Source organism: Populus nigra, chromosome 5, assembly GCF_951802175.1.
Source record: "Populus nigra chromosome 5, ddPopNigr1.1, whole genome shotgun sequence".
NCBI classification, from domain to species: Eukaryota; Viridiplantae; Streptophyta; class Magnoliopsida; order Malpighiales; family Salicaceae; genus Populus; species Populus nigra.
This window is the reverse complement of record NC_084856.1, coordinates 22,860,168-22,882,158: the sequence shown is the minus strand read 5'-3', so window position 1 is coordinate 22,882,158 and position 21,991 is coordinate 22,860,168. Positions and strand designations below refer to the sequence as shown.

At 34.7% G+C, this 21,991-nt stretch overlaps 3 protein-coding genes across 4 annotated transcripts; 1 reads left to right on the top strand and 2 right to left on the bottom strand.

Moving 5' to 3' along the window:
• Positions 1–1,110: 1,110 nt before the first annotated feature.
• On the bottom strand, positions 1,111–3,234 carry LOC133693464 (uncharacterized). The gene is made up of 2 exons (XM_062114681.1): positions 2,913–3,234; positions 1,111–1,961 (listed from the first exon to the last, which is right to left on the bottom strand). The coding sequence occupies exons 1-2, from the start codon at positions 2,980–2,982 to the stop codon at positions 1,252–1,254; spliced, it is 780 nt and encodes a 259-aa protein (XP_061970665.1). The 5' UTR covers positions 2,983–3,234; the 3' UTR covers positions 1,111–1,251.
• A 4,700-nt stretch (positions 3,235–7,934) lies between these two features.
• Positions 7,935–11,879, bottom strand: LOC133693695 (pentatricopeptide repeat-containing protein At1g09820). Its single transcript, XM_062114967.1, has 2 exons — positions 11,386–11,879; positions 7,935–10,553 (listed from the first exon to the last, which is right to left on the bottom strand). Exons 1-2 carry the CDS (start codon positions 11,710–11,712, stop codon positions 8,694–8,696), a joined length of 2,187 nt encoding a protein of 728 aa, XP_061970951.1. The 5' UTR covers positions 11,713–11,879; the 3' UTR covers positions 7,935–8,693.
• Positions 11,880–12,098: 219 nt separating this feature from the next.
• On the top strand, positions 12,099–20,952 carry LOC133693234 (lon protease homolog 1, mitochondrial-like). Of its 2 annotated transcripts, XM_062114412.1 has the most exons (20): positions 12,099–12,609; positions 13,423–13,488; positions 13,740–13,931; positions 14,058–14,123; positions 14,254–14,295; positions 14,410–14,532; positions 15,076–15,174; positions 15,908–15,973; positions 16,063–16,149; positions 16,284–16,323; positions 16,701–16,872; positions 17,014–17,138; positions 17,226–17,356; positions 17,457–17,561; positions 17,744–17,857; positions 18,369–18,536; positions 18,795–18,896; positions 19,074–19,331; positions 19,537–20,055; positions 20,457–20,952. In XM_062114412.1, the coding sequence occupies exons 1-20, from the start codon at positions 12,274–12,276 to the stop codon at positions 20,640–20,642; spliced, it is 2,997 nt and encodes a 998-aa protein (XP_061970396.1). In that variant the 5' UTR covers positions 12,099–12,273; the 3' UTR covers positions 20,643–20,952. The 2 variants fall into 2 exon arrangements, with proteins under 2 accessions (XP_061970396.1, XP_061970397.1); XM_062114413.1 differs by lacking the exon at positions 12,099–12,609 and having other exon boundaries at positions 13,488–13,585.
• Positions 20,953–21,991: the final 1,039 nt, after the last annotated feature.

Below are 21,991 nucleotides of genomic sequence, written 5' to 3'. Positions count from 1 at the left end.
GTCACCATGGTTCCCAAGTTACGAAAACTATGCTGGTTTGTTCATGGGACTCAAGCCTGCCCAACTTTATAGAGAGAGGTTTACGGAAACCTGTGCAAAAGCAACCAGGAGGGTTCTATGATGATGCATTCTTGTGGCCCAGCAAGTCCTCGAGCATTCTGACGCCTTCCCTCTACGCTGATCCAATCACTATTACCAAAATTCCCAATCCTAACATAACCTAATTATAGTGGGAAAAGCACTCTACAACAGGTGTTATTCGCTATGGATTTAATCAGTAAATTTACATTTTTTATCTTAAAAAAATCACAAAGAACTGGCCTTCCGAGGTTAAATGATAATTTCAACAGGTTTATTAGAATTGTTTAGCGGTATTTCGGTTTTTTTATAATTTTTTCACAGTTAAATTACTTGATTGTCATTATAAGAAAAAAAAACACTTAACTTTGTATCATACAATATGTTATTATTTAAATATCTTAAATGTGTTTAGGCTTGTGCTAACATCTTTATTTATTTTTTAAGATTCAAAAATAAATAAGCCGACCTTTGTAGCCCAAAAACAAGTATTAAACTTAATAATGTTTGCCATCTATGTCTTCTATCCCATGAGAGCTCTAGGACTCGAGCCTCTAATTCGGTAACCCTGTCCTCAGGCTCACTGTGAACCACTTCATATCTTCTATCTATCCCCTTGATGCTCATTGTTACCTTTCTGTGTCTTTTGAGTAAGCTTCTTGCCTGTTGAACTCAAGTTCTCCGGCTCTCCCTTGCAAGGAGACTACTCCAGCACAGGACCAACAATCAGCAACATCACGCATGGAGGAGTTCCCAGCACCTCACATGCCCACCAGTTCAGAAATCTGTCCATAAAAACTGAAATGCTAATTCATCATGTAATAAGTCATTTATTATAATCTGAACAAAGAACCTGCAACTTCCAATTCATCCAGGCAGAAGTAAATTTTGTTTCAGGAAAGCATCAACAGCCCCAAACAAACATAACAGGCTGAAAAGGACTCCACTTTGGAGTACAATTTTAATGCCCCCTTAAATAAATCTAATGATGCATGAGGAAAATAAAAGCAGAAAATCCACTCGCAAGTTAACTGCTTGAAGAAAATGAATTTGATCATAGTACCATATATTTATACACAATCTCAACTGAGTCACTAAATGTTGTTTACATTTCATCTAGCTCGATGCATCTTACCCACAAAGGGGAAATAATCAAATATTGTCCCTATGTATTCACCTGAACTCAGAATGTTCAAATGATTCGGAACTTTCTTCAGGAGGAGATTCATGCACTTTAGAATCCTCAGAAGCCTGGTAACTTGTGTATCCTTGAGAGTCCTCCGAAACTTCAAAATTCTCATAAGTTGGAGTTTCATGAACTTCACCATCTTCTCCTTGAACAAACTGAAGCAAGTAATGAACTCCATTAACCACATCGTAAACCATTAGTCCTATCCTACCTCCAACCCAACTGCCAAGGTGACTGCCAACAAGATAACCAACACGTCCAAGCCTTTCCTCACCAAAAAAACCTCCAGCGTAGGCACCAACCAAGGTTCCACTGCCCCTGAGGAAACCTTCTGTCACTGTACCACCATAATAAAGAGCTTCAAAAAAGTCCCATCCAGAAGAAATAACAGGACCTATGATGCGTTTTGTTTGCCGCTTCGCCAGCTTCGCTGCCTTTGCCCCTTCTTTCTGTGCTGTTTTTGCCACATCTTGTGCAGGCATTCCCTGTCCTATTGTATCAAGTAATGAACGCTCAATTGCAAGATTTCTCGCCCTCTCAACGTGAGAAGATCTGATATTGTAGAAATAAAGTTTTACACCTTCTTTCACCGCACATGCTAGGGTTCCAGATCCCATGTCAAAGCAGTTAAAGATTGTAAACTTCCCACTCTGGGATGAATAATCATCCCCAACCAGCTGCCTACATTTTTCAGCTATAAAGGAACCACACATAAGCATACCATGTTGTGCAAAAAATTTCAAGCCAGTACATTTTACATTCAATTTTGTTAAATTCAGATGATAATTTAAAAAAACAACTTCTGCTCTACTTTCAAAGATCCAACAACTAAGCACAGAATGGATTTGGTTATAATCTTGACTTGATGAGAATATTGTGTTTCTGCTACTATGAACACCTAGAACGTGCAATGCAAAGATAAAGTTGTTTGCAGGCACACACAAACACATGCAGACATTGTGAAAGAAACACATATATGCATTTTATACATTTGCAAGGTCAAACTGATTGTTCCTGATTTTGTCCTAAAACATAAGAGCCACTTCTACAAAACAGTACTTACTAGATGCTCAAAAGAGATAATCATTAAAACTATACCAAGCTAGGTGATCTCAACATTTAATTAGAATATTTTACATCAGCTACATTGCCTCAAAAATTCAGAATTTGCAATCGATTTTCGCCGTGAACACTCTCCAAACCCCACAAGTTTAGCCAATTAACTGAAAAAATTCAAAAACCACTAAATTTTGACCATCAAGCCTGGAAATTTTACCTACTTATTTACACCATCCCAATCAAATTTCACCAATATCAAAATTTCAGTACATTTACACTGATACAATCAAATTACTAAATCAGGGTGCTATCAGCATCCAGTCCTTAATCAGAGATTGGATCTTTAGTAAGTAATCAACAAACCCAGATTAGAAATGAATCCCTACAACACAAAAGATCACAAATTTCACACTCACAAAACAAAAAACAAAAACCTATCTAAGATCCACCAACCCATAATTCAAAAACTCAATCAAAACCAAAAACAATTCTCCTTGACCCTTGAAGATTCAGACTTTTAACCTAAAATAGAATCAAATAAAAAAACCCACAAAGAATTACACATCAAAATAACAAATACAAGTACCTGTGATGCTAAGAGCAATGGTTCCAACTATAAAGACAAGAAACAGAACCCTCTTCTTTTGGAAATCCATAAAAACAAAACAAGTATGGTTTCTTGTGTTCGTGTTTCAAAGAACTGTTTGTTTAAGTAGTTAATGATGTAAGAAAGGAATAATCTTTTTTTGCTTAAGCTTCAAGTTGTCTGCTTGTTTATGATAAAATGTAAGAGAGGTAAGAAGATTGTTCTTTCTTCTTGCCAAGGGAGACTTTGTGCATGTACTACTGAATTTATCACTAGATGCAGGGGAGACTGAAAATTCAAAAATTCAAGAGACCACGCACCGTTTTGAACTTTTGAGTTTTGATGGTTTGCCTACGTTGACTTTTCTTATTTATTTATTTATTAATGACTTATATGTGGTAATGTGTTTTGAGTATTTGTAATTTAAAATGGCGTTAATATTACATTTTTTTATTTATTTTTATTATGATCTCAATATAAAAATATTAAAAAACATTTTAAAAATATTTATGTATAAGAACACTTGTATTATATTATTAAATACACGTGAAGTCTTTTTTTTATTACATTATATTACCAAATACATATTAACTGAATTTTATATAAATTGTTCGTATTATTTAGAGTAATGTCTATGAAAAAAATAAAAGAATTATTAGTTTGTAGATCTTTAAATAAAAAATCATAACTTGAAAGCAAGATTTTTATTATTCAAATCAAACGTATAAACCCTTTTGAACTATATCTACTAGGATTTCCTAATCAACTACCATCCACATTCATAATATGGTTGTTTACATTATTATTTTTCTTGCATTTATTTTTAGAAAAAAATGATTATTTTAATTTAATTTTTTTATGGTGACATTGTGTCTTGTTTATTTATTTCAAAAAAAAAAACAAGGATTGGAATTTTAGGCGGTCAATGCACTTTTTTTCATAAGAAAATAATTTATAGATTTCATGTTTTTTCCATTTTTGGAATGATTTTCTTGAATTTCAATTTTTAAGTTTGCTTTTGATCCGATGTGTCATTATGCCATTGGTTTCCCAAGCTAGTTAACGTTTCACTAAATAAAAGTATTAGTGTTATTGGATCAACGAGCCGATGAGTGCAACCAACAAGCTACAATCATAGGACAATGCCTTATCGAACAGACATTAATTAAGAAGGTAACATATTTTTATGGAAAGATCGAGTAAACTTGGACATGATGAATAATTACTCATGGACAAAAAATATTAAATGAAAAACATACCAGCAACATGATGATCAAGTTGTTCGTAGAGTTTTAAATATTTTTTAAAAATATATTTATCGTTAAAAAATATTCAATCAATATTTTTATTTAATATTTTTTAATAATTTTGATATACTCATATAAAAAAAATCTGAATTTTTTTTTAATATATCTTTAAACAAAATGTAATTTTAAAAGCACCTTACACTGTAATTTTAAACAACCACCAGAAGTAATTCATCTAAATGCATATTATCTTTATAAAAAAGTATTTCAATTGTTCAAATGAAATTTTAGAGCACCCTTTAACATTGAAATAAAAAAAGTTGAAATAAAATAAATAAATAGGGTTAGAGATAGAAAAAAAAAGAATATAAAAGTGCTTCATTTCTTCTTCTCTAACACTTGATAGATAAATTTGTTATGATTCAATTACAATAAAGTCTTGCTATTTATTTACACACAAAATTAGAGAGGCTAGGCTATTATTTAGGTTATCAGGCAATATATATATAGAAGTTGAAATCCCCAAAATTATTGCTATGATATATATTAACATTGTCAGTTTTTTTTTTCTTTTTTTTTTCCTTGAGAAAAATTGTTTTGACTTCCTTTTTACCATTTTGTATGATTTTTTTTCTGGATTTGTCTACAAATTAAGGATATAAAGTATAAACTGGAAATTACTTTTGTTTTTTTACTAAGGTAAATAAATAAAATCCCTTTTTTCTTATTTTGGATTAAGATTTTCTCCGATTCGATTATGTTTATACTCTAAATCGATAATCGGTGGATTATTTTGATTTTTTTTCCTAATAGAATTAAGCTTATACTTTACACATGACATATAAACTAACAAAATTAAGTATTTTTATTGAATGTGATGTAAATCGTTCATATTTAGAGTAATGCATTTGCAAAAAAGAAGAATAATAATAATTATTTGGTCCCTCTTTCTAGAAACTTAGAAAAACAAGTTTACTTATCATCAAAATCAAACTTGTAAACTTTTTGGAACCTGATTTACTAGGAATGCCTAATGAACTACCATCCACATTCATAATATATAATATGGTTGTTTATATTATTATTTATCTTGTATTTATTTTTAGAATATTTTTTTTACTGTGATGTAATTTATAACGAAAAACAAAAATGTTTTATAGATTTTATGTTCTTCCATTGTTGGATTGATTTTTTGAATCTCAATTGTTAAGAGTGTTTTCGTCCCATGTGTCATCTTGCCATTGGTTTTCTCAAGCTAGTTAATTGTTCCAGTAAATCGATATCTACATTGATTTTCTCAGATTAACTATCTTGTTTAGTTTTCACAGCGGTCTTCTTGGATCATACATAACATATTTTTGTCGAAGGAACAAGTAAGATCTTTGGAGTCGATGAATGATTACTCGGAGAGCATTGAATTTGATTAAGTTCGGGAACTACAAAGACCAACGGTGACTTCGAGGCAAAAGCACCGTGTGGACTGTTATCAGTGCTTCTCAGCTCATACTGTGACAACAACATTGATCCCCAACACAGCTTCCACCCCCGGACCCATACGGACCCATATTTGCTTCCGCGGTCCAGACTGCCTGACAAAAACTAAATGACGAGGAAAAATTATTGTAGATTAAAAAATATCTTTTTCTATTTTTAATTTTTAATTTTTAATTTTTAATTTTTCTATGAATAGATAAATATTTCTTTAACTTTTTTTCATAAGGATATTCAAGTCTTTTTAATTTTAAAGTATAGTCAAATAACATTTTTAGCCTTAGAAAAGACAAAAAAAAAAAAAAACTTTGCCTTTAGGAGTGTTTTGATATTTTTATATGTATATTTTGTGTAATTAAAAGACTCATAGAGGACATTTTAGTATTTTCATGATGTATTTGTTATTTTTTAATCGAAAAGTTGCATCGCGTATGTTCCTTACGCATCAGCGAATGGACGACGTCCGTGCCACTAAGAAGAAGCGTATGATGCTTCATGAGGGCCAAATTTTATTATCCATTGTCTAACTGGATGTGCAGTCGTACTCTCTTTCATATGGTGTAACGTGTGTAAATAGATAATGGTTGAATTGCTGCGGTAATCGATTGTTTGTATTTTTTCTTTCTTTTCTCTTTCTTGACAACTAAAGTGCATAATTTTCTTTTTCATTTGTTGTTTGTCAAATCAAATATGGTTATCGGACCTAAAATACTTGGATCTGGCATGGTTTGCTAGACCCACGACTCTTAAGTCTGGCATGGTTGTCATCCCCAAATCGCTTGGGTCTAGACCCAAGCACCTAAGCCTGACAATCATGCCAAACCCATGCGCTTGAGTTTGTCAGACCCATGTCCGGGTCAAAAAATTTAAATTTTTTCAAATATATGATTAAACTACAAAAACAAATATTGTCTCATTCAAGCAAGATTTTTCATTCATATGCAGTAGAACTTAATTACAAATTCTTTTTTTGTTTATGCAACTTATTTTATAAATTTATTATATTCAAAGAGAAAAAAACAAAAAAAAAATATTCAGTTCTAAGTAATTTATTTCAAGTCTTCAAAAATAAATTTTCTTTTTTTTTTAAGTATTGTGGATGAAAAAATTAATTTTATATTTCCATCCAAGTGTTTGATAGTTTTTTAAAAGATTCATGCTTTTTTAAATTTAAAATGTTATTACATGATCTAATTGTCAAAGTTTATTACAAAGAGAGTTTATTCTATATTATAACAATTAGTATATAAGAAAATTTAAAATATATGATCATTAGAAAAAACTTTTGAATTAATACATTATATTATAGGAAAAGAAAATATTATATATGTAAAAGACTTATTGTCCTTTTAACTATCTTAATTTATATAATTTTGTAGATGATTTCTTAACTAAAATTAAATATCAATAAAAACAATTGAGTGAATTTAGGAATGCGTGTGGTTAATGTCCTAAAATAAAAAAAAAATGTAGAAAAGATAAAAATATATTTGATTAAAAAGATAGATAAAAATACAAAATAAATATGTTTTTAGAACAATCATAAATGAATTTCTATATTTTCAAAAAAAAACGCATAGATTTAGCATAGGCCAAGGATCTTGGATCTGACATAACTACCAGATCTGAATCACTTGCATCTAGCATAGCTCAAGGTTCTTGGATATGATATAGCTGCCAAACTAGACGCCTGAGTATGACAAAAAAATTAAGTAAAAATTTAAAAATTAACCCACTTTATTAATAATAATACTATTAAAATATTCTTTATATTTTTAATGTTTATATATATATTTTTTATATATTAACCCGCTGTGAGAATGTCAGTTTGTTTGAATTTAGTATGCCCAATAATCTTCAATTCGTTAAGAATTGCAGACAATGAACTAGTATAATCCATACGTTGAAGTGCATTAATAGTGACAAGGATCATCCACTACTTCTACTACACCATTTGCACATCTTCTTAAGATTTAAAAACATTCATATTTTTTTATAAGAACAGAAAATATAACCCCGAGAGGTTGCTTTTATTGTTAAGAAGATATGTTTACTATTTTAAATTCTTGAGTTTGGACATTAATTAAAGCGATTACGGCGAAAAATTCATTAAAGTAAATGCATCTGATCTATATCAACATTGTTTCTTTAAAATCATCAGAAATGAAATTTTAGAACACCTTTACCATCAAATAAAAAAAGAACACTCAAAAGAATATATAAATAGGGTTAGGGTTTGAGAAAGATAATATGCAAGTGCTAGCCAGAACGATTATGAAAGCAGTTGTGAAAAGAGGGGGAGAAAGTGCTTCATTTCTTCAGCTTCTTAATGTTCCTTGGTTTCAGGTAACACACACACACACACACACATATAGAAGTTGAAATCTCCGAAACCTCCAAAATTATTGCCATGATATATATATATATATATATATATATATATATTTCTTGATTTTCTACCCTTTTTGTATGATTTTTTTTATGGATTTCTCTACAAAGATATAGAGTTTAAAATGGAAATTATTTCCATGTGTTGTTGGTAACAAGTTCAGCTCTAGAACCCTTACCAAGCAACTCGCCTTTGAGATTCCTGGTCGGTTTGATCACTCCCTTCTACATAAACCAGCAATTAAGCAGCTAGGTGTCGAAACATCAGGCAAAACTCCTTTCTCTAATGTTAACAAAGTTAGGTAAATGCATGCTGCTTCCCATCCTAACAATAAGCAGCAATCAATGTAGTGCGTGTTGTGACATTGGGATCCACTCCTTGTTTTGCCATACAAGAAAATAACTCAAATGTTAAATATATGCATTGAATTGGTCAGGGGTGACCAACTCCAGCAACTGGCCAAGTGTACACAGGAGCAGACAGACTTGTGAGAAGTACCGTATGAAGGTCAGGTTTCCGATAACCAAAATACATCAGATTCCACCTAGATGAGCTTAAGCTTTCATGTACAAGTTCCCAGATGAAGACTCAACCAACATCCTTCCACACCAGCATTTGCATATCAAATGATATGTAATGGCGACAGTGAACAATTTATCTTCTCTTTACGTTGGTGTCAGAAACATTATATACATGTCCTTCTATGTCTGGAACAAACCCTTTCTCCATCATTTCCTCTTTAATAATCTCATAAGTTGTCCGGTTAGGCACCAAACCCCTCTCCAACATCTCATTGAGAAGCCCATTTGCATCTTCAAGCCTACCCTTCAAACAAAAACCCTTGATCAGCACATTGTATGTGACAACATTTGCTTGTTTCCCTTTTCTCTCCATCCGTGTCCTCACAATCAATGCTGCCCGAAGATTTCCTTCCCTACAATATCCATCCATCAAAGTATTGTATGTCACGTGACTTGGGTTTAATCCTTTTTCAAACATCTCATCCAAGAGTTTCACTGCCTTTCTCGATTCCCCCTTTTTGCATAACGAATCTATCAGTATGTTATATGTGACAACATCAGCACTCAATTTCTTACTGACCATTTCATTCATAAGATTCCGGGCTGCTTTCACATCTCCCTTACTACATAAACCAGCAATCAAGCAGTTGTATGTTGAAACTTCAGGGAAAATCCCTCTATCTATCATCATATTATATAGTGCAAATGCATCTTCCATCCTTCCATCCTTACAGTACGCATCGATCAGCGTGGTATATGTCATGGCATTAGGATCTACTCCTTGTTTTTCCATATCATTAAATAAGTTGATTGCTTCGTTCACTGTTTTATTCTTACAGAAGCCATTTATAAGCACATTATGAGTCACAACATTCGGCTCCAAATCAGAACTAACCATTTGATCCCGTAAAGCAACAGCCTCATCAACCTTTCCATCACTGCACAACCCATTAATCAGTATATTATATGTCACAACATTTGGTCTCAAACCCTGCCTTTGCATTTCTCCAAACACCCTCATAGCACCTGACACATTCTCATCCTTGCAAAAACCATCAATCAAAATATTATAAGTAACCTCATTTGGACAAATTCCTTTCGCTACCATCTCCTTCAAAATAGCATCAGCTTTATACATCTTCCCAATTCTACCCATCTTACAATACCCATCAATGAAAGTATTATATGTAATCACATTCGGAGAAACTCCCCACACTTTCATATCCTCAATAACATCACCAGCCCTATTCAATTTCCCAACTTTACACAACCCATTAACCACAATATTAAAACTAATTACATTAAGCTCAATCTTCCTCTTAATCATTTCCCTATACACAAACTCCATATCCCCATTTTCACTCTCCTTAACCAAACCACTCAACAATGGATTACAAGAGATCAAAGACAGCTTAAAACCATAATCACCAGCTCTCTTAAATGCCTCGAAACCCCTTAAAATCTTCACATTTCGCACAAATGCTAATACCAACATATCAGCTAATATTGAATTAACACAAAAGGAATCACCACTCATAGAAATAGCATGAAATATAGCAGAAACTGAATAATCCTTCTCATACTTAACAAACTTATCCAAAAAAGATCTAATCTTTGAATACTTTTTGGTAAGTGCAAGTGAGTTTAAGATTCTAAAAGTGAGTTCTAGTGAGTGTGAAAGCTTAAACTCTTTCTGTGACCAAGTAAAGTACCTTAAAATGAGTTCTGGGTCAGCTCCAGAATTGAGCAACTGTTGAAGGAGTGTGTTGGGGTCTGTGTTTTGGAGATGGGCTTTGAGTTTTGACCAGTGTTGGTTTGATATAATGTTTGTAATGGTGGGGGTGAGGGATTCGTCTAACGATAATGCACAGAATTGCCTTTTTCCTTGTTTGTTTCTTGGGAAAATGGTTCCTTGTAGAAATCTTCCCTGGATCTTGCTGATTTCTATTTCTTTCTTCACCAACCCCAGAGTGAGTTTCAAACATTTATACACCTATAGCAGAATAGCAAAAGGATGGAGATCCACATCTTACACCATATAAATGTCAGCAGAAAATGTTCACTAGTAAATCACACATCAAAACTCAAAACTAGCCAAAACAGTTTCTATTACACCAATGCGATTCAGCAAGTATAGCTTACTCCTATCCACCCTGGCGTTTACTCTTCTTCAAAAACTCAAAACAATCACATATTCATATCACAAATTCCAAAAAGAAATTAACTTTGGCAAACCAATGCACAATTATAAACCTCAAATACTAAACAGGATAATTACCTCTCATTAACCACACAAATCAAAAACCCGTTTTTGTCACTTCCCAAACCAAAACATCACACTCCATTTATATTGCTAAACAGTTTCTAAATGGAAAAAAAATCTCATGTTTAGACTCCAATTCATTACCAAACTAATAAAGCCTCCCTCTCTGAAAAGCCAAAACAGTTTCTATAAAACCAATACGATTCAACAAGTATAGCTTACTCCTATCCACCCTATTATATCCTCTCTTCAAAAACTCAAAACAATCACATAATATCACCACAAATGCCAAAAAGAAAGTAACTTTGGTAAACCAATGCACAATTTTAAACCTGAAAATGCTATACAACATTATCATAATCAAACTCTAGTCATCATTAACAAAACGAAAAGCCCATTTCAGTCCCCTCGTAGAAAAACTAAATTGAACTCTAAAACCCTAAATAACACATAAAACCCACCATTTTCCTTCACTTTCTCTAACTTCTCCACACTTTCTCAGCATCCAAACAAAACCCAAAACCCCAAAATCATAAAAAGTTCAAAACTTTATTACACTTACCGTTAAACAATCCTCTGGTCTAGGATTAGTAGGCACAATAGCCGAGGAATCACTAGCATCCGCAGCACCAACTTCAGCCTCTGTATCGCTGGCACCACTCCTGACCTCCACCTCAGCAAACCCACCTCCATCGCCGGAAGAAGAACCAGAGAAAAAGAAGGCTCTTTGATAAAAACTAAGACTTTTATGGTTCCTCTGAGCCAAACCCGTGAGTGAACTCAGAGAATTTACAAAGGAACTCGGTTGTGACTCGGTGGTGACTCGGAGACATGGGGATGTTAGGTGGGTTTGGATTTGGCGAGAAGTGGAAGACAGGAGCTTTAGCATTGTCTTGTGTTGTTGGGAATTTGAGGGAAGTAAAGGGCAGAATAGGAAAATTGTGTGCTTTTTTTGTTGTTACTTCTGAGTCTCCATTGGAGGAGGAGGAGAAAGTGGTGGATTTTTTGGAGTTTCGTAGGAAGCTAAGCCCTGCATAAAACCCTTTTTAAGTTTTGTGTTCCTTGAAGTTTTCATTTATAGATGGACAGTTTGGTCCTATAATATAGGTTCAAGTACTAATATGTCCTCCTTCTTTGAGAGGATTTTGGCAATACCTACCTCTAAAACAAATTAAAGTAAAGTAGAAGGCAAAAACACTACATTTAGATTAAGTATACTAACCTAAATCATAGGACGAAACTGTCCATATATAAATAATAACCTCATGGAACAAAACTCAAAAAGGGTTTATGCAGGGCTTTGCTTCCTACGAAACTCCAAAAACATCTATCACTTTCTCCTCCTCCTCCTCCTCCTCCAATGGAGACTCAAAATTAACAAAAAAAAAAAAGCCCACTATTATCCGATTCTGCTCTTTACTTCCCTCAAACTCCCAAACAACACAAGACAATGCTAAAGCTCCTGTCTTCCACTTCTCGCCAAATCCAAACCCACCTAACATCCCCATGTCTCCGAGTCACCACCGAGTCACAACCGAGTTCCTTTCTAAAGTCTCTGAGTTCACTCACGGGTTTGGCTCAGAGGAACAATCAAAGTCTTAGTTTTTATCAAAGAGCCTTCTTTTGCTCTGGTTCTTCTTCCGGCGATGGCGGCGACGGAGGTGGGTTTGTTGAGGTCGAGGTCAGGAGTGGTGCCAGCGATACAGAGGCTGAAGCTGGTGCTGCGGACGCTAGTAATTCCTCGGCTATTGTACCTACTAATCCTAGACCAGAGGATTATTTAACGGTAAGTGTAATAAAGTTTTGAACTTTTTATGATTTTGGGGTTTTGGGTTTTATTTGGATGCCGAGAAAGTGTGGAGAAGTTAGAGAAAGTGAAGGAAAATGGTGGGTTTTATGTGTTATTTAGGGGTTTGGAGTTCAATTTAGTTTTTTTAGGAAGGGACTGAAATGGGCTTTTCATTTTGTTAATGATGAGTAGAGTTTGATTATGATAATGTTGTATAGCATTTTCAGGTTTAAAATTGTGCGTTGGTACAAAAGCTACTTTCTTTTTGGCATTTGTGGTGATATTATATGATTGTTTTGAGTTTTTGAAGAAGAGGATACAATAGGGTAGATAGGAGTAAGCTATACTTGTTGAATCGTATTGGTGTTATAGAAACTGTTTTGGCTTGTCAGAGAGGGAGGCTTTATTAGTTTGGTAATGAATTGGAGTCTAAACATTAGATTTTTTAAAAAAAATTTCCATTTAGAAACTGTTTAGCAATATAAATGGAGTGTGAAGTTTTGGTTTTGGAAGTGTCAAAAACGGGTTTTTGATTTGTGTGGTTAATGAGGTAATTATGCTGTTTAGTATCTGAGGTTTATAATTGTGCATTGGTTGGCCAACGTTACTTTCTTTTTGGAATTTGTGATATATCTATGTGATTGTTTTGAGTTTTTGAAGAAGAGTAAACGATAGGGTGGATACGAGTAAGCTATGCTTGCTGAATTGCATTGGTGTAATAGAAACTGTTTTGGCTAATTTTGTGAATTTTCTGAGATTGATTGATCCTTTTTTTCATGTGAGTTAATCTCTTGTGATTTCTTTTGGCAGGTGTTGGCATTGCCATTACCACACAGACCTCTTTTTCCTGGTTTCTACATGCCAATATATGTAAAGGTATAGCATGTTTTCTTGGTAAATTGCTGTGTATTTTTCTGACATTATTACGGGGAGTCTGTTAGCCATGCAAGTGACAGGAAAGAGTAAAAAAAGGGTTAGTCTGCCCATGCCTTTTCACATCATATTCACTAATATCTATGCTGATAGGATACCACTGTGCATGTCAATCTGTTGGATATGTTGTGATCGAACTTTGAACTTGCATCGTTTACAATTAGTTCTTACCAATGCACGACATTTTTGTGCAGGATCCTAAATTATTAGCAGCTTTACAAGAAAGCAGAAAAAGGCAAGCCCCATATTGCGGTGCTTTTCTTCTTAAAGATGAGCCAGGTACTGATCCCAGCGTTGTAACTGGTTCTGAATCCGAGAAAAATATAGGTGATCTTAAGGGAAAGGATTTGTACAATCGTCTGCATGAAGTTGGCACACTTGCTCAGGTGTTAAGTTTTGTTTCTAATTTTTTTTTCCCCTTTTGCCACAAAGAGTTGCTGCTTCAGAATAAAACAATGATAAGAAAAATTTTCCTGTGCCTTTGTCATTTAATCTCTAACATGCTATTCCAGATAACAACCATTCAAGGAGACCAGGTTATCCTTATTGGTCATCGGCGACTTCGGATAACTGAAATGGTGAGTGTGGATGAACTTGTCATTTTATTTTTGCTTGGACTTTCAAAAAGTGTTATGTTATTCTATTCTATTAATATGTCCAGTTAGCTGCAAAATTCTCTATACTGAAATAGTATTGGCTTTTGTACAGGCCAGTGAGGATCCATTAACTGTTAAAGTTGATCATCTCAAGGTATTGAATTTTCCAAATTTTATGATTGAATGTTTAAGTAAAGTTAAGGGTTCACACATGCAAATGATACTCATGCACCTTCTCATCCATGCTCTTGCTTTTCTTTTTGTTCAGGACAAACCATATAACAAGGATGATGATGTCATAAAGGCAACATCTTTTGAGGTTATATCAACCCTGAGAGATGTTCTGAAGACAAGTTCACTCTGGAGAGATCATGTTCAAACATATACACAGGTTTTGTTCCTCTCTCAAGATTTTCTGTGATCTGTCTTTCCTGTGCAAATTGTGTTATGGTTTTTACTAGAGCCCTTGGAAAGCTTGTCTCTGTCTGAAACTTTTTCTTGTAAATTTTTCTATTTTTGTATAAGGGAGCCTTCCTTCTATTATCTTGGTTATCATTTAAAATATTTATTACCATGTGATGATCCTACATCTGGTTCTCAAGTCTAAGTTTCCTTTCAATTTGTAGTTTTTGCTGCTTCCAGAAATGTGAATCTATGAAGTAGTAACTTGGTTTCCACTCAGTGTAAGCTTTCCTTTTGAGTTTTACGATTAGAGGTTGAAACCAAAAGTGGGTTCTATACAATTATGTGTGCTGGTTTGTTGTTATTGTCTTCACATGGTCTCTTTGCAATGTAGTAATGATTGTAATGCAGCACAAGGGTAATTTCCAGAAGTATAGTTTCATATACAAATGTCACAATGTTTATTGATTGGATCAATTGGGTTTTCAAATTTTCTTACAGCAGGTTCTCTTTTCCCTCTTAACATGTGCAGCATGTAGGTGACTTTAACTTTCCAAGGTTAGCAGATTTTGGGGCTGCAATATCAGGCGCGAGCAAGTTGCAGTGCCAAGAAGTTCTTGAAGAGCTGGATGTAAGTAGCAGTAGAATTATAGTCTGGTGAAGATCCTTGTGTCACTTGCAGTGCACTTGATGTTTAATTCTTTTAGTACATGAAATCTTTAAGACAATGGAATGGTGAAAAAGGAATTCGGTCTGATGAGAACTTTGGTATTTGATTACCCTTCGTTGGAATTCAGGACATGTTTAATTCTTCTTCTTCTTCTTTGTTGATTGGTTGGTGATTACATTATATATCATAACTCTAGGAAGTGTTGAAAAAAATTCAAACTAGATAAATGGTGGAATAGTGTGGCTATAGAATTATTACTGCTATTATAATGAAAGATCTATCTCCTATTCATTAATAAATCAATTTTATTGGATTCATTGGTGATTCTTCCTGTGTTGTGTTTCTAAGAGAGGATTCACAGGTGATTCTTCCTGTGTTGTGTTTCTAAGAGAGGATTCACAGGTGATTTACTATAAGGAATACATGTCAGATTGTGTTTGGTATATTTTGTAATCACTGAGCAGATTCTTTTCTTAAAGTTAAATAACATAATAAAAAAGAGTTTGAGTTTTTTTTTTTTTCCAAGCTGTTTGGATAGTAGTTATAGGAATACTGTTGAAGCTATGGAAATTTAACCCAAACTTGCTGCAATTCAAGAGCACAGTTTTGATGTGATTTACTTATGAACATTTTCTGCTGACATTTATATGGTGTAAGATGTGGATCTTCACATCCTTCTGCAATTCTGTTATAGGTGCATAAACGTTTGAAACTAACTCTGGAGCTGGTGAAGAAAGAAATTGAAATCAGCAAGATCCAGGTACTCCATTAATTATTTTCTGACTCTATATATGTATTGAAGTCCATTGTTCTGACTCTCATTCATTAACTTTCTGGAGTTGCATTTAGGAATCAATTGCAAAAGCAATTGAAGAGAAGATTAGTGGTGAGCAGCGACGCTATTTGTTGAATGAACAACTCAAGGCCATAAAGAAGGTATATGGTCTGCTGACATGTGTATTATCTTTGATACCTTATTCTTATATTAACTAATATAATTGGGAAGTGGATTTAAAGGAGTCGTATTTATTACATTAGACTTCACTGGTATATAACTTGCCTAAATGCAGGAACTGGGATTGGAGGCAGATGACAAAACAGCACTTTCTGGTTAGTTCTGCTTTGATTAGCCTTTGTTGGAATTGCATGACTATTGATTGTGTTACACTTAAAAACCTCAGGGTTATTAAATTCTTAGAAGCTTAAGTTAAGCAAGAATTATGCATTGCATAGTGTGGTTCTACTGACTCTCAAATGACATCATATTTACTCTCAAAGGCCTGATACCACTGTTACTTGTATAATTCATGTTTTTGAATGCTTTGATTGCATGCTGCCTGTCCTAAATGGTTATACTCAAGCTACTTTTTTTCATTGTTTGATTTGATTATCACCCCTGGCTCCTGCATTGATATGGATATAATCAGTTATTGTAGATTTTATTTATTTCGGTATCCATTTAAATAATTTCTTCTCAATTGCTGCAGCAAAGTTTAGGGAAAGGCTTGAACCAAACAGGGATAAAATCCCAGTGCATGTTTTGCAAGTTATAGAAGAAGAGCTCACGAAACTGCAGCTTTTAGAGGCTAGTTCAAGTGAATTTAATGTCACTCGTAATTATTTAGATTGGTTGACTGCGTTGCCTTGGGGAAGTTACAGGTTTGTTTCTCATTTAGCTAGGTCCTCATGAATTTCTCAAGGAAAAAAATTTATCTTGCATGGGTCTACTTAATTGAGTTAAGGTATAGATAGGTTTTAAATATTTGTTGGATTTCTTATATTTTTATTATTTGAGTGCAGTGATGAGAATTTTGATGTTCTTCGGGCACAGAAGATTCTTGATGAAGATCATTATGGATTAACTGATGTTAAGGAAAGGATATTGGAATTTATAGCTGTTGGAAAACTCAGAGGAATTTCTCAAGGTTGGTTTATATCAATCATCCCCAATCTGAATGACTATACCAGTAAGCAGCATCAAAATGTAATAATTTTTTCCAAACACATTGCAGGAAAAATCATCTGTCTCTCTGGTCCACCTGGAGTGGGTAAAACTAGCATCGGGCGTTCAATTGCACGTTCATTGAACAGAAAGTTCTTTCGGTTTTCAGTAGGAGGGTTGTCTGATGTTGCTGAAATTAAGGTGGCTAAATATAAAATATTTTTCCAGTGAGATAACATGCAATGTGCATCATTTTTCCATTTTTGTTAAGAACACTTTTATCTAACACTATTATATCTAGGGGCATCGTCGAACCTATATTGGTGCAATGCCAGGAAAGATGGTGCAGTGCCTGAAACATGTGGGAACTGCTAACCCTCTTGTTCTGATTGATGAGATTGACAAGGTAGTTTCAGTTCACAGGGTCAATTTACTTTTGGATTTGGTATCACTGTTTCTTTTTCTCTTCCCAAAAATTTCTTTTGTTGTGTATCAGTCATGGTGAGATCTCTGCATTGGAAATATGAATCATTCATGATGATGAATGCTTTTCCTATTGTTGAGAATAAGTTTGCCTATTTGTGGCAGTTGGGAAGAGGGCACTCCGGGGATCCAGCAAGTGCTTTATTGGAGTTGCTTGACCCAGAGCAAAATGCCAATTTTCTGGACCACTACCTTGATGTTCCAATTGATCTATCAAAGGTTTGTTAATGTAGTGATTTGCAGACACCTTTGTTTTCATTGTAGCCATATTTTTCATATATTTGATGTGCTATGTTGTTGTTTAAAGTGCAGTAGTTAACAAAATTTTCCTGTTTTATTACTTTATTTAATGGGAAAAGTTCCATGCTCCACCTTGAAGCATGCTTGACATTTGTGATTTCTACCCATCTTGTATATTCATGCACCAAAGACATAGATCATAAAAAATGATGGGAGAGTTGTCATGCCTGTTATAGGGAGGGAGGTTAGTAATCAGCTATGCTACAAAATTATGCTCTACCTATATACATTATGTCATGCCCAATGCTCGCACTCCTTGTGCTCTAAAAAATTTCTTTGTATTTTGCTAGTTTAATTTGTGTCCTTTATTCTGTTTTGCAAGTTCAATTTGTGTCTATATTATTAGGAGTTGGAACATGTCAGATTTCTGTGGTGTCTTTCTTTGGAATTCTCGTAAGTTTTTGCTTGATCCCTTGGAAATTTTATGCAGGTTCTCTTTGTGTGCACAGCAAATGTTGTGGACATGATACCCAACCCCCTTTTGGATAGGATGGAGGTAATTGCTATTGCTGGGTATATTACAGATGAGAAAGTGCACATTGCCAGAGATTATTTGGAGAAGGCTACACGCGAAGCATGTGGCATCAAACCTGAGCAGGTCTCTCTCTCTCTCTCTCTCTCTGGATGAATGATCTTTCTCTTGTTTTGTATTCCATCACCATATCATTTGCATGGTAAAATAATCAATGCGGGAATAGTCATTAGATGGCAGGTCACTTTCAGATGGAATTTTAGCACATAGATGTACGGATATTTTTTTGACACCATGTTATCAATTATGACTTCCTGCTGCTTTTAGACTGTTTTGCTTAATATATCGTCTACCTATGGAACTCACATTACTCAATGTTTCCAGGTTGAAGTAACTGATGCTGCTCTTCTTGCCCTGATAGAGAATTATTGCCGAGAAGCAGGGGTTCGTAATCTTCAAAAGCACATTGAAAAAATTTATCGCAAGGTTTGTTCAGTCACAGCTAAACACTTTGAGAAAAAATCATTATTCATGATAGTTCCAGAGGTTGCCTTTCTCATGTATTCCTTGCCCAGGGAATGTCTGCATGCAATTTGGCATGCCACATTTGAAACATATTTCAACAATGAAATGTCTTGCCTTGTTTTTGTCATTGCCTGCCAGATTGCACTGCAACTCGTGCGGCAAGGAGCGATAATTGAATCTGCAGTTCCTGTGGCAGAACTAAATGAAGCAAAAGTTGAATGTGTTGAAACCTCCACAGAATCAGTAGATGTTAGCAGTAACAAACAAAATAATGAAACCCCTGAAGAAGCTGAAATTGTTCACACAGGTCAAACCCTTGAAGAAGCTGAGATTGTGCAGATGAATCCCCAGCCTGATGACTTACAGAGTTCCACTGATCAACCTACTGATTCAAAGGTATCTTGAAGATTATATGCTGCTAGAGAATTTGGTGTCAGCTTTCAGGCACTGTACTTGCATTTTGAGCATGGCTAAGATGGGTTTTTAAAAGAGTTATTTTTGGAAAGTTGTTTCTTATCTGCCTTGTGCTCTCCCCTCGTCAATTATTTTCAAATCCAGATTCTCAGTTTCAGTCTGGTGTTCTTTTTTTTTTTTTTGACAGGATACAGCTGAAACTGAGAAAATTGAGGAAAGTGAAGTGACTAAGGCCATTGAGAAGGTGCTAATTGACACATCAAACCTAGTTGATTTTGTTGGCAAACCTGTTTTCCATGCTGAGCGCATCTACGATCAAACTCCAATTGGGGTTGTGATGGGCCTTGCATGGACTGCAATGGGTGGGTCCACCTTGTATATAGAGACCACTCAGGTTGAGCAAGGAGATGGGAAAGGAGCCCTTAATCTCACTGGTCAACTTGGAGAAGTAATGAAAGAAAGTGCCCAAATTGCTCACACAGTTGCAAGAGCGATATTGCTTGAGAAAGAACCAGATAACCTCTTTTTTGCTAATACCAAGCTTCACCTTCATGTCCCTGCCGGGGCCACCCCAAAAGATGGACCTAGTGCTGGTTGCACCATGATCACATCCTTGCTATCTCTTGCCATGAAGAAGCCTGTCAGAAAAGATCTAGCAATGACTGGGGAAGTTACACTGACAGGAAAAATTCTTCCTATTGGTGGGGTATGTTATACGAACCTCCTTTTCTCTTGCTGTATTTGATATCCTTCTTTTTAGTGATTCCTAACATAACTCTAGTTACACCAAGTTTTAGGTATGTACAGTAGCTGATACTTGTATTGTTGGACATCACTTACTATTTGCAACTTACCGAATGTTATATATATATGCCATGACTTGTCATATAGTTGTATGTTTCTTTATAACACATTTTTGTGCTCCAGTAAATGTGGCCTTTCATATGTTTTTATGAGTTTTTTAGAATTCGTGTGACTGCAAAATTTTGTCAAATCACCCCAACTCATATAGACTGCGCGGCTGAACTTTGAACCCCCCCAAAGCTTTATCATCTTTTGTTAGCAAATATATAAACTCATATACTTCTCATCTTGTGTAACATTCAGGTCAAGGAGAAAACATTAGCCGCGAGAAGAAGTGATGTGAAGACCATCATATTCCCATCAGCAAACAGGCGAGATTTTGACGAGCTTTTGCCTAATGTAAAAGAAGGCCTTGATGTCCACTTTGTAGATGACTACAGCCAGATATTTGAGTTAGCCTTTGGATACGAGGAGAATGAAAACAAGTAAACCCTTCCTGTGATTGTTATTCTTTAAATAACAATTTTTCTGGGACCCCTGTTGAAATGTATGTGTACTTTGAGACCCTTATACAGAACCAAACCCATTTTTGTCCAACGCTATTGGATTTCTCATCAGGATAATCTCAGAACAAAGTAGAGCTGAGAATTCAGCATAGGGTGGGAGAGATGTCATTGTTTATTTACTTTTCAGATTAGTGTAAATTGATACCACCCATTTATCAAAAGTATAATTCTTTTGAGGAAATGTACATTGCGATGCCCACAAATGAGCAAATAATTGACAGAATATTTGCGTTTCTTCTCCTCTTTCCTCGGTCTGAGGTATCAAGTCGGATGAAACCGACAGGTTGACAACAGCTCCTTTCATCTTCTTTTCTTAATAATGTCATTGTCTGCAGATCATATAATGTTAGAAAAACTATGAACAGCCACTCATGCTTGTGGATGGATGCTCGTCGAACTTCTTTAGATACCACCATTGATGCATTGGTATGCTGGTTTGTTTACTTGGTAAAAGTAACCTGGAACTAAATTCTACTTGCATAAATGATGATAGGCTCATTGAAGGGGGAAGATTATTACCTTTCAATGAGGCCTGACGAGGGCTATAGTTCCTGAGTTTCAACACAAATCAAGATTGAAAAAAGGGAGTTTTCCGATCATTGACTCAAATCTATTGCTGAGTGTAAAATGCAATCATAGAAGGCAGCAGTATATCCATTGCAAACCAAAGGATCTAACCAAGCGCATGCGCAGCATGGCCAGAAAGAGAAGGACAAGTAGATTTTGTTGATTGAAAGGAAAGGCCCCCGTTATAATAATTTTTCAAGATGTTTTTTTTTTAAATACATAAAAAATTTTAAAATATTAATATTTTTAAAATGCAAAAATACACGTACTCTAAGGGGATCCAATCTAAATGCTAAAGTGGGCTCATCAATGGACAGTAATGGAGTAGGTTGATGACACTGACATCTTGACTGCATTTTGATTATCCCAGCAGCTCACCATATGAATTTTCCCTTTTGACTTTCTATGAGAAAGGTTGGGTTGACTTTTGAGTTCCAATCCATGGCTCCTCTAGAATTCCAAAAGCTGTAGTCATGTCAATTTCCCAGGACTCACAAGCTGAGACCAATTGAGTATTCCATTGTACTGCTGAGTATTACTCAAAATGTCACCATAATTTTACTCAATATCTGCTGAGTTAGCTTCACACAAATTTAATGGATTTGTAAAATTACAAAACCCAAAATATAATTTATATTATTTATTTAAATAGTGAGGATGAATGTACCTTTTTTATTAGTAATAATCCGATGTCGTATTTGAGCC

Excerpts from the sequence above, each read along its gene's own strand:
- LOC133693695 (XM_062114967.1), bottom strand. The coding sequence starts at position 11,712 with ATGCTAAAGCTCCTGTCTTCCACTTCTCGCCAAATCCAAACCCACCTA. Across the intron at positions 10,554-11,385 it reads GACCAGAGGATTGTTTAACG|GTGTATAAATGTTTGAAACT; the intron begins GTAAGTGTAATA and ends ATTCTGCTATAG.
- LOC133693234 (XM_062114412.1), top strand. The coding sequence starts at position 12,274 with ATGCTAAAGCTCCTGTCTTCCACTTCTCGCCAAATCCAAACCCACCTA. Across the intron at positions 13,489-13,739 it reads ACATGCCAATATATGTAAAG|GATCCTAAATTATTAGCAGC; the intron begins GTATAGCATGTT and ends ATTTTTGTGCAG. Across the intron at positions 18,537-18,794 it reads GTGGCATCAAACCTGAGCAG|GTTGAAGTAACTGATGCTGC; the intron begins GTCTCTCTCTCT and ends CAATGTTTCCAG.
- LOC133693464 (XM_062114681.1), bottom strand. The coding sequence starts at position 2,982 with ATGGATTTCCAAAAGAAGAGGGTTCTGTTTCTTGTCTTTATAGTTGGA. Across the intron at positions 1,962-2,912 it reads CATTGCTCTTAGCATCACAG|CTGAAAAATGTAGGCAGCTG; the intron begins GTACTTGTATTT and ends GTTCCTTTATAG.